General features: G+C 35.5%; 1 protein-coding gene and 1 long non-coding RNA gene across 2 annotated transcripts; both read left to right on the top strand.

Annotated features, from left to right (window-relative positions):
* The first annotated feature begins 484 nt into the window (after positions 1-484).
* Positions 485-918, top strand: LOC104241955 (uncharacterized). Its single transcript, XM_009796929.1, has 2 exons — positions 485-615; positions 669-918. The coding sequence occupies exons 1-2, from the start codon at positions 485-487 to the stop codon at positions 916-918; spliced, it is 381 nt and encodes a 126-aa protein (XP_009795231.1).
* A 3323-nt stretch (positions 919-4241) lies between these two features.
* LOC104241953 (uncharacterized) lies at positions 4242-6563 on the top strand. The gene is made up of 3 exons (XR_011401151.1): positions 4242-5220; positions 5332-5418; positions 6025-6563. It is a non-coding gene; the product is annotated as an uncharacterized lncRNA (long non-coding RNA).
* Positions 6564-12095: the final 5532 nt, after the last annotated feature.

Raw genomic sequence — 12095 nt, 5'->3', positions numbered from 1 at the left:
CATCAGAGCTTTTTTGTTCTTAAGGGACTTCTAAGAGTGTGAGTTATCAACTAAGTGAAAACCCAAACACTTAATCAGACCATCCATAAAATCGCCTTAAAGAATTATGGAAGGTGAGAGTGTTTTTTCATCAATTGCTCCACCAGTTTTTGATGGAGAAAACTATCAGGTTTGGACTGTCAAGATGGAAGCCTACATGAATGCATGTGATCTCTGGGAGGTAGTAGAGGAGGATTATGAAGTTTCCCCTTTACCAGGCAATCCTACCATGACTCAGATCAAAACTCACAAAGAGAAGAAGACCAGGAAGTCAAAGGCGAAGGCGTGTCTCTATGCTGCAGTATCTCCTACTATTTTTTCCAGAATCATGACTCTTAGTTCGACTAAGGCAATCTAGGACTTACTGAAAATATAATATTATGGAGATGAAAGAATTCGAGGCATGAAGGTCTTAAACCTAGTGAGGGAATTTGAAATGCAAAAAATGAAGAAATCTGAGACTATTAAGGAGTACTTTGATTGGCTTATCAATCTGGCAAATAAGGTAAAGTTACCTGGCGCCAAACTTTTTGACAAAAGAATTGTGCAAAAAATTCTTGTTACTTTACCCGAGAAGTTTGAAGCAACAATTGCTTCACTGGAAATACAAAAAATCTGTCATGCATTAGTTTGGCGGAACTTTTAAACTCTTTACAAGCACAAGAACAAAGAAGATTGATGAGTAAAAAGGGAGCTGTTGAAGGAGCTTTGCAAGCAAGGCAACTATTCAACCCTGGCAGCAAAGGCAAGAAGCAGAAGGGCAAGAAGAGCTATTCTACGTCAACAGAAGCTGTTGCAACTGATAATAGCAACAACAACAAAGGTGGAAAATATCCACCTTACCAGCATTGCGGGAAGAGAAACCATCCACACTTCTAATGTTGGAGAAAACCTGATATGAGATGCAGAAAGTTTCATAAACTTGTGCATGCTGAGATTATTTTCAAAGAGAAAGGACCACAACAATCAAATGAAGCACAAATTGCAGAACAATAAGAAGAAGAGCAATTGTTTGTGGCGACATGTTTTGCAAGCAAAAGTTGAAGTGAAAATTGGTTAATTGACAGTGGTTGTACAAATCATATGACTCATGATGAGGAAATTTTTAAAGTGTTAGACAAATCTGTACCCTCTAAAGTCAAAATTGGTAATAGTGATTATCTTCCTGCCAAAGGGAAAGGCACAATAGCTATTGAAAGTTACTCAAGTACAAAGTTAATTACGGATGTGCTCTTTGCTCCTGAAATTGATCAAAATTTGTTGAGCGTAAGGCAATTTTTGGAGAATGATTTCAAGCTTATTTTTGAGGACAGGATGTGTGTGATCTTTGATCCAAAGGGTCAAGAAGTATGTCGAGTTAAAATGAGAGGAAGAAGTTTTTCCTTTGATCCAATGGAGGAAAAGTTGGCTGCCTATCCAAGCCATGTGATAACTGCAGATGTATGGCACAAGACACTCGGGAATTTCCATCAGGGGCACTCTTTTACATGTCGAAGAAAGATATGGTTCAGGGACTACTACCTATGAAGGAGGAACTCTCAAACTGCAGCACATGTCAATTGGGAAAGCAAAGCAGGATACCTTTTCCCGAGGCAACCTGGAGAGCATCAGTGAAACTTCAATTAGTCCATACTAATTTGTGTGGACCACACAAGACTGCTTCTCTCAAAGGAAGTAAATATTTCATAGCAATCATTGATGATATGGCAAGAATGTGTTGGATTTATTTTCTCAGGTTCAAATCTGAAGTACTTGAAGTGTTCTGGAAATTCAAAGCTTTGGTAGAAAATCAAAGTGATTGCAGGATCAGATAATGGTACTGAGTACTCATCAGATCAATTTGAAAATTTCTGTAAAAATGCAGGAATTGAGCATCAACTCACTGCCCCATATACTCCGCAACAGAATGGGGTTAGTGAAAGGAAGAATAGGACGATAATGGAGATGTCGAGGTGCTTGTTACATGAGAATGGCCTACTAAAGAATTTATGGGCAGAAGCAGCTAACACTACTATTTTTTTGCTGAACAGGCTGCCTACAAAAGCAGTGGAGGGAAAGACACCTTTTGAGGCATGGCATGGGTACAAACCTTCCTTAAAAAACTTAAAGATCTTCGGTTGTTTGTGTTTATCTTATATTCCACATGTTAAGAGAGACAAGTTAGGCAAGAAAGCTGAACCTAGAGTGTTTATTGGTTATAGCACGGTCTCTAAAGCTTACAGAATTTTGCAGCCTCATACAAGAAAAATTGTGATAAGCAAAGATGTATTTTTTATGGAAAATGAGCAATGGAACTGGGAAGAAGGTAAGTAGAAGCAGATTACAAACAATCTACCCGATTCTTATGAAAGCATTGATCATCAACCTGTGAGAGGAACGAGGTTGCTCTCACACATATACCAGAGATGCAATGTGGCCATTTTAGAGCCATCTGGATTCGAGGAAGCCATTTCATATCCTAAGTGAAAAGCTGCAATGCAGGAGGAGCTTGCAATGATTGAGAAAAATGAGACCTGGCAGCTTTTGGAAAAGCCTCAAGATAAGAAGATCATTGGTGTGAAGTGGGTTTATCGCACTAAATTAAATGTTGATAGTTCTGTTAACAAGCTCAAGGCTAGGCTTGTTGTGAAAGGTTACCCACAGATTTTTGGAGTTGATTATTTGGAAATATTTTCTCCAGTTGCTAGACTTGATACTATATGATTGTTACTAGTTATTGCTGCTCAAAAAAGTTGGAGAATCGTTTAGTTAGATGTCAAGTCAGCTTTTTTAAATGGTTTTCTGCAGGAGCAAATTTATGTGGAGTAGCCTCAAGGTTTTTCTGTAAGGCGACATAAAGATAAAGTTTATCTATTGAAGAGAAAGTCATTTATGGTTTAAAACAAGCTCTGAGGGCTTGGTACAGTCGAATTGATGAGCATTTGCAAGGCTTAGGTTTTAAGAAAAGCTTAAGTGAATCAACTCTCTTTATTAGAAAAAGAGATTCTGATATTGTGATTATATCACTTTATGTTGATGATCTTCTTGTAACAGGCAACAACCTTGAAATGATCGAGGACTTCAAGGAAGAAATGAAGAAAGTATTTGAAATGACAGACTTGGGAGAAATGTCTTACTTTCTTGGATGCAGATTCATCAAACTCAAAATGAAGTGTTCATTTGCCAAAAGAAGTATGCAAGAGAGGTTATGAAGAAGTTCAAAATGGAAGACTGCAAGCCTATGAACACTCCAATAAATCAAAATGAGAAGCTGGTCAAGGATGATGGTAGTAACAAGGTTGACGAGGCTAGTTACAGAAGTATGATTGGGTGTCTTATGTACCTCACTGCCACTAGACCTGATATTCTTCAGGCAGTAAGTGTATTGTCCAGATTTCTAAATTGTGCGAGTGAAACGCACATGAAAGCAGCCAAAAAAGTTATAAGGTACGTCAAGAGAACTTTAGACTATAGTATTAAGTTCTCTAAGTGTCAGACTTTCAAATTGCAATATATTCTGATAGTGATTGGGCAGGTTCAGTTGATGATATGAAAAGAACTTCAGGTTATTGTTTTAGCCTTGACTCAGGATGTTTTTCATGGTGCTCAAAGAAGCAGGAAATCATAGCACAGTCAACTACAGAAACTGAATTCATTGCTACAGCTGCAGCAGTTAATCAAGCTCTTTGGATAAGGAAAATCCTGTTAGATCTTGATTTGAAGCAACAAGCAAGCACATAAGTGTTTGTGGATAATCAGACAGCCATAGCAATTTCTCATAATCCAGTTTTTCATGGTAAAACCAAGCATTTTAATATCAAATTGTACTTTCTTAGGGAAGTGCAAGAAGGAGGAGAGGTGAAATTGATGTATTTCAGGTCAGAAGATCAAATTGATGATCTGTTTACAAAGCCATTTCATGTTAATAGATTTGAGTTTTTTAGAAGCAAACTTGGAGTCTGCAATTCTTGAGGCAGGAGGAGTGTTTCAGTTGCCTCAAAAGTTGCAATGTTGTTGCAGTCAATAAAATCAGGAGCTTAGTTAGGCTGCAGAAGTTGAGGAATACACACCAGATTGTGTTGACTCTTTTGCAAATATTTAGGATTCTGTTTTTCTTTTTGAAAGTTTGTTAGCTATTTTCAAGTTATGTTCCTCCTTTTTAGTTAGCAATAGAGTTGTTTAGCATATTTTTAATAGTATTTATTGATAGTCAGTTACTGACTTTATGTATTTAAGCAAGCTTTTATGATCAATAAAAATACAGATTTTCCAAGTCACTTACTACTCTTTGTTGTCAATAGCATTAACATATCAGGGGCATGCTGCAATAACTCATTGGGACAAATGGAAAGATGCAAGAGAAGTTAGCTGCACACGAATGTCAGGGAGTGAGTCTCAAGAATGGAAGAGATTTAGACAGGGAGAAAAAAGTTGCTCAATCTAGGAGAGAGACAACGCCAACTACTCCAGTTACATTAGAGACAGATGAGTCAGCAGAGCTCACCGAGGTTGTAATTGAATAGGCACAAGTTGACAAGGGTAAGGAGAAGGAAGGTGAACAACTCCTAGAACAGGCAGTAGAAAAAGCTTCCAGCAAAGAAAAGACACAAAGCAGTGGGCAGAGGTTGACTCCTGCACCATTCCCTCAGAGGTTCGCAAAGCAAAAGAAAGATGATCAATATAGAAAATTCATGGAAATGCTCAGACAAATTCAATTGAATATTCCGTTGATGGATGCTTTGAGGGAAATGTCAGGGTATGCAAAAATGATGAAAGACCAGATGTCGCAAAAATTTGACTTCCAGGACCTGTCCGCTGTAACTCTGACGCAAACTTGCAGCGCGGTAGTGACAAGGCTTATGGCTCAAAAGGTGTCTGATCCAGGTAGTTTCACTATCCCATGCACTATCGGGAGTTATGCTTTTACTAAAGCATTGTGTGACTTGGAGCCAGTATAAACTTGATGTCTTTGGCAATCTATACAAAACTAGGCATTGGCAGAGCTAGACCGACCTCAATGTTGCTGCAACTGGCTGATCGCACAGTCAAAAGACCGATAGGAATTCTTGATGATGTGCTTGTTCAAGTGAGAAAGTTTCTATTCCCTGCAGACTTTGTCATTCTTGATTGTCAAGTGGATGAAGAGATACCAATCATTTTGGGAAGGTCGTTTTTAGCCAATGGGAGAGCATTGATTGATTGGTTTGTAGATTTTAGAGTTTCTTCCAATTTTCCCAATTTTTCAATCTGCATAATTTTGAATCCTTTTTTTTTCTTCGAGTTGGTTCATACTAATTTTTTCTAATTTTACAGGACTCAGATTTATTGAGGATCTTTGTTTTTGGAGTATTTGAGCCATGGAAAGTTCGGTAGCTGCAGAAAATGATAGTAATGCCGCAGGTAATTTCCTAACAAACCCAAAATCATTTTTTTCTTAAAAAAATTTGATCATCAGCTTTGGTAGCTGAATTAGTGTAGCAATTAGAGGATTCTGCTCAGAGGCGGAGCCAGGATTTCAAGCTTATGGGTTCGGAATTGTAATCGCCTTAAGTTTTTGGGTTCTAAATTAATAATTTATGCATATTCCGTGATTTTTTGTAAGCCAAATAAAGGGCTCGAACTAGAGTTACTTTGTTCGGTCGAACCCACTCTTGGCACTCTAGCTCCGCCTCTGATTCTGCTCCTTTGTTATGTGTTTATAGGGATACTTATTGAAGCATTTTACTGTTAAAGATCTTGAGTTGAAGCTTTGTGTGAAAGTAGTATGGCTACCATTAGTCTAAAAACAGAAAGAATGTAAGGAGATGCTGTATAGGTTTGAGATTTCAAGAGAAAGCTGCAAAATAAGCTGAAAAGAACACTATACTGTATACAGCTTTTTTTTCCTTTTTTTTCTTTTGGTTATTTGTTGGTACTTGTTTTACCCTTTTATTCGTATCATATGATGATGTTAGCAAAAGAATGGTTTAATTGCTTATGGGATTGCTGCTTTGATGTCTGTTACAGAGGATGATGTGAAGGAGAGGTGTTGGGACCAAAGGGAAGCTCTACCGGGCGAGCCTCGACGTGTTATATGTGGTTGAGATGAGACTGATGATGATATCTGAAGGGGAGCCTTGGTGTAACTGGTAAAGCTATTGCCATGTGACCAGAAGGTCATGGGTTCGAGCCGTGGAAATAGACTCTTGTAGAAATGTGGGGTAAGGTTGCGTACAATAGACTCTTGTGGTCCGGCCGTTCTCCGGACTCCGCGCATGGCGGGAGCTTAGTGCACCGGGCTGTCCCTCGTATTTGCAGCTTGGAATGCAAAGATATACTGTTGTCGCGGCATGCAAAATCCTGTGAAGTTACCTGCAACTGATGAGTGCTATTATGTTAGGGATAATGATAAATCTGAAGTGAAACCACTAACAACTGACGAGACTGAACTTCTGAGAAGGAAACTTGATATTTTTTTGTGAAGGGAGACACTACACCTGTGTATATAAGGTAAAATTTGTTATTTACCTCTATATATTATGTTTTGAATTCTCTTAATACAACCCAAAAGCATAATTCAGTGGTTAAGAAGTTCAAAATCTTTGTGAGGTCACAAGTTAAATTCCCATTGGCTATAATCTTTTCTAATTTTTTAACTTATTTCTTTTTTGAACCCTGTAGCAAGAAATTTTGCCTCCGTCACTGGTCGTGAGTAGATATGTTATCTCTAACATGTATTAATTGGTTAGATTCATAGAATACTTAAATGGTTCGCAATGTAAAATTGACCAAGTGTATATAGGCACATCACAAGCAACAGAATAAGACAAAATGTTAGAAGATTATGCCACTAAGATTAAGCCTTTTTTTAGTCGGTGTCTGATACTTGCAATTGGAGTCCGATAAGGTGACTTGATAACTAGGACTTGAACCTAAGACCTCTAATTAAAGATATGAAAGGATACGTACCACTCTATCGCAACCTTGTTGGTAAGATTAAGCCCTTCATAAAGATTTATTAGAAGTATTAAATGATTTCAATTTCTTGCTAGAGGTTAACTAAGTGACCATTTAGTTGTGATACTTATTAATCTTTGCTTTTTACTCGAGATTTTTGAGCTTAGAATGCCAAGTCTACTTAAAAGGCTAAGAATGGTACTCTTTCGTCCCAATTTATGTGATACATTTTATTTTTGAAAGTTAATATGATATGTATTTTAACTAAATTGGATTAGATTAACTCGTTATTTTAAAATTTAAATTTAAATTATTAAAAAACTATACGAAAAGTAATATAAGTTGTAATTCTTTTATGTCAATATGATAAAAATATATATTTTAAATATTGGTTAAGTTTTACATAGTATAAATCTCGAAAAGCAAAAACTGTCATATAAATTAGGACGGATAGAATTTAATAGTACAATGCCCAAGGAAGTTGAGTGAAGGACAAAAATTGAACTAAAACTTAACCTCCCATTTGACATTTATTAATTTAAGTTGAGTGAAGGACCTAAATTGAACTAGAACTTAACCCCCGTTTGACATTTATTAATTTTAAGAGTTCAACTTTTATGCATTAGTATTATAAATAATGTTCACTATCAAATTACGTAAAAATTAATCAAAGCTAACCTTCCATAACTAACGTGAGTTGATTACCCCCAAAAACATGATAAATGACCAATTATAATAAATAAATTTACACTCATAGTGTCTATATAATTTTGATTTCTAGTTTAAATTCTAAATCCTGATATCGCCTTTCTATTAAATTCAATAAGAAGTTCAAGAAATAAAAGTTAATAATCCTAGTCAAGATCTAATTTCGACACAAAAATAAAAAAGAAAATCAAGTTGAGTTGTTTGCTTGTGGGAGAATGGCAACTGGGCCCTGCAGTGGTAGAACCTCGGGAACCGGGCATACTATTGAAGAACCTTCTGTGAACTTTTCTTCTCTTATGAAATTTCTACTCAGCTTGAAAAGAAAAGAAGTCTCAAGCCGATAAGTCATCATGTTCGATAATTTCGAAAGAAGAGTTGAGGGATGATCTACGACCACCCTCTCACTCACGACACACATGTTATATATATATATATATATATGATGCCGACACCCTGACCTAGACATCCACTCTAGACTATATACCTTATTTATGATCTTCTTACGGCCATCACGCTATTTTATAATTAACCATGCTATTTATGCTAAATATAGCCCTTCATAGATCTCTACGACTTACCTCTACTAACAGTCTTAGACTGGCATACTAATAGTAGCTGCTACCCATAATTTCGACACAAAAATAAAAAAGAAAATCAATTTGAGTTGTTTGCTTGTTGGCTACAATCCTAATGCTAAGCACACTTGAACTACCCATAATCGTCTATTTAAGAGTTTGCACTCAATAGTCAATCAATTCGTTTTTTCGTTTTCTATCACACACTTCAACTATTTATTTATATAATGTGTGAAGTCTAACAAATGAAAGTGCCTATGAATTAGTTTCAAGAAAGCGAATAGAGACGGTTAAGGATGTATTTCCTTTTTTTCTGTCGAGATTAAATCGGTATCCAATGTACCGCTCATTAGCCTATGTTTTGCAAGCCTATATAGGTCACAAGATCGAAAAGAATGCATTAGATAGATGTGGGACATTGAAAAGGAAGGACGCTTTCAGAAGCGAAAGGTCATGGAAAAATACAGTCTGTGATCCATCTAAGATTGTCTTTTTATCATAGTTTCTTTGCACCAACCAAATTCTGGAAAGAGAAAAACCAATCTGACTTGAGCTCACTTTGAGTTGAAGCAACATTCCAGTAAAAACAATCATTAGAATTCCTTAATTTCGTTCAGAATAAAAACAGTATTCCAGTCAAAAGAATTCATATATATATACAAGAGGGGTTGCTCTGATGGTAAGCAACCTCCACTTCCAACAAAGAGGTTGTGAGTTTGAGTCTCTCCAAGAGCAAGGTGGGAAGTTCTTGGAGGGAAAGATGCCGGGGGTCTATTTGAAAACAGCCTCTCTACCCCAGGGTAGGGGTAAGGTCTGCGTACACACTACCCTCCCCAGACCCCACTAAGTGGGATTATACTGGGTTGTTGTTGTTGTTGTATCAGAAACAGATTTTGCTTTGTGTCCGCAACCAACCAAAAATTTGACAGATATACTTGAGTAGGACAACAAGAAAGTATGATACATTGATTCCATAAGATAAGCATCCCAAGATCTAGCATAAAGGCCTATTGTGAAAACATCCTAATGAAAGGTAGTTCGATGTACTAAGTATTTCGTGTTTACGCAGGTCTGAGAAGACTCGTACTCTAAATAGGTGTGATGTAGATAGTCTACTCCATGCAAGCATTAGTGGTTGATTCTACGACTCGACCTCGTGACCTATAGGTTACATAAAGACAAACAGATTTTCTCATTCCCTTTCGCCAATTAATTACTGAAAGAGTTTTTTTGAATCCTGCGGAAAATGCCTAATTAATAAAATATCCTTAAGGATAATGTATTCACACGTCTCTAGCTTAGAATGAGGGATCTTTACACAATAGCCGGTCATATTCATTGTTTACTTTTTCTAACCATATACATAGATTATACATTAATTATATACATATATATATAAAATACATATATTATGCATATATTATACCTCCACCGGCTATTTTTAATTTAACCGATTAGATGGGCAGCTTGAGTTAATTGTACTTCTATTTAATATATTATTTTCTAACAGGATTTTAGATATTTGAATTACCTTTGAACGAACATTTGCGGATATTGGTGTTTTGTTGTACACTATAATATATCGAAAGTTCAATTTCAATATAACCAGGGCGGATCTAGTGCGATGATTACGGATTTACGTAAATTCAGTAATTTTTGCTTAGACCTTGTAATGTAATAAAGTATTCACTAAACGTACAAAAATATTTAGCTCAAAATTCAGTCTGTCGGTCCAATTATTATAAAATGTATTAACTTTTACTTGAGATCGCCGTAGAAATCTATAAACTTAATGTTTGTCACAACACAACCATCAAGTAGGGACTAATATATTATTCTCGTTTCTTGTTTTGGTGATTGGACACTTATATTACCGTTGGAACATACGAGAAAAGAAAGATTTTGGCTTCGTCTTTCACGGGTCAGTACTTTCATGTTTTTGTGAGGAAATTCAAATTGCCAAACACGTTGTATTTGGTATCAATTTGTATACTCCAACGGTTATGTTCTCTGCCTATTTTAATTATTTTCTCTCTTCTTTTTTTCTTTCTCTTATTCTCATAAATAAATAAGGCAATCTAGTTCATTATGCTTCTGCCACGTATACGCTCGGAGTTCGTCGAATGGACGGATGATATTAGATTCATTTTATTCAATTTTACGTGCATTTCTATTAAAGACTGTTTTCAGGGGCAGATTTATAGGTGTAAGTACGGGACACGTGAACCAATGGTCTCTTCGTAAAATAAGATATTTTATGAACATATTTTCTAAATTGGTATAATATTAACGGTTGGCAACTATACTCCAAGAAGATTGAATGGATAAGGATTAATTATCACTAGATACATTTTTTTAGTAGTGTACCTATGTACTAGAAATTCTAGAGCCGCCTCTGTCTGTTTCCACATTTTGAACCGGTAATTAAATCAATATTTGGTATAGATAGAAATTCTAAATCAGCCTCTGGTTGTTTCCACATTTTCAACCGATAATTAAATCAATATTTAGTATAAATCCGCCGCTGAATGTTTTCACATTTTGAACCGATAATTAAATCAATGTTTGGTATGAGGAATAGTTGTACAGTATTCTTTTTTGTTTTTTTTGTTACAAATTTAACTCCTCAAATGTCAATGATGTAAGGCTCAGGTTTCCCTTACAAGTATTAAATTAATTTTTTACTCATAGAATACATGATTTTTTCTATATAAAATTACCTAAGCTTTATTTAGACACGTCACAAAGAATAAAGTAAGTAAAATTTTTGGAAGATATGGTTAAGCCCTAATGACGATTAAAGAATTGAATGGCTTGATTAATTTCTAGCGAGTAATCAATTTAGCTTTACCTTTTATAGGAAAAGTGGTTAGCTTTTGTAGCTTAAAGTTAGGCTTTTTTGTCATAGCTTTAATTCCCAATGGAATCTAATAACCTTTGCTCTTTCCTAGAGACTTCTCCTATACTTCTACTAACTCTCTAGCTTTTCATAATTTTGACGCCAATCATTTTGCACATACTTGAAAACCAAGTCTACATTAGAAAATAGTACAATGGCCTAATCAATAATCAATACTCCTCCCGATCCATAATAAGTAATTTTTTAGCCTTGACATAACCCGTAAGAAAATATTAACTGCTACAAAAAAAATAAGTATTTTAACTAAATTACCTTCAATTAAAATTTATATATTGTTAACTTGGTATATTAAGACGTGTAAATAAGGGCATATTTGAAAAATTAAAGTTAATTCATTCTTAATTATATATATAAAAAAAATATTTATTTTGAACTAAAATAAAAAGGCCGAAAAATCACGTATTATGGAGAGAAGGAAATAGCTTGCAGGCACTAGGAGGACATAGTGAAGGACCAAAAATTTATTTGTACCTTTCATGATAGCCTTCTAAGAATCCTAAGTGTCTGAAATTATGTATTTACTGCATATTAATATATTTGATTAGACAAAGAATTTAAGAAATAAATTTTTTTGGAACTTATACATATAAAAATCTTGAATCCGTCTTTGTTGGTATATTTGCGTAATAACGCATGTTAAAAAAACAAATTGTGGTTGTAGGACTTGAACCAGTGACCTCACAAAAGTTTTGAAGCCCGTTAACTATTAAGTTATGCTTTTGGGCTGTGTTAAGGGGATTCAAAACATAATATATTAAAGTAAAACATAAATTTTGCCTTATATATACAGTATAATTTTTCGGTAAAGAGAGTTCACGTGAACCCCCTTCCGCCCCCTAAATCTGCACCTGGTCAAGAGTAACGTTTGCGTAACCCTATCCTTCCCAGATAGGATTCTTTTTCCATCCCCCTAAATTCGCACCTGCTCAAAGGTAAGA

The sequence above is a fragment of the Nicotiana sylvestris genome, chromosome 7, assembly GCF_000393655.2.
Source record: "Nicotiana sylvestris chromosome 7, ASM39365v2, whole genome shotgun sequence".
Lineage (NCBI taxonomy): Eukaryota > Viridiplantae > Streptophyta > Magnoliopsida > Solanales > Solanaceae > Nicotiana > Nicotiana sylvestris.
The sequence above is the reverse complement of the archived record's forward strand: the minus strand, read 5'-3'. Positions and strand labels throughout refer to the sequence as shown.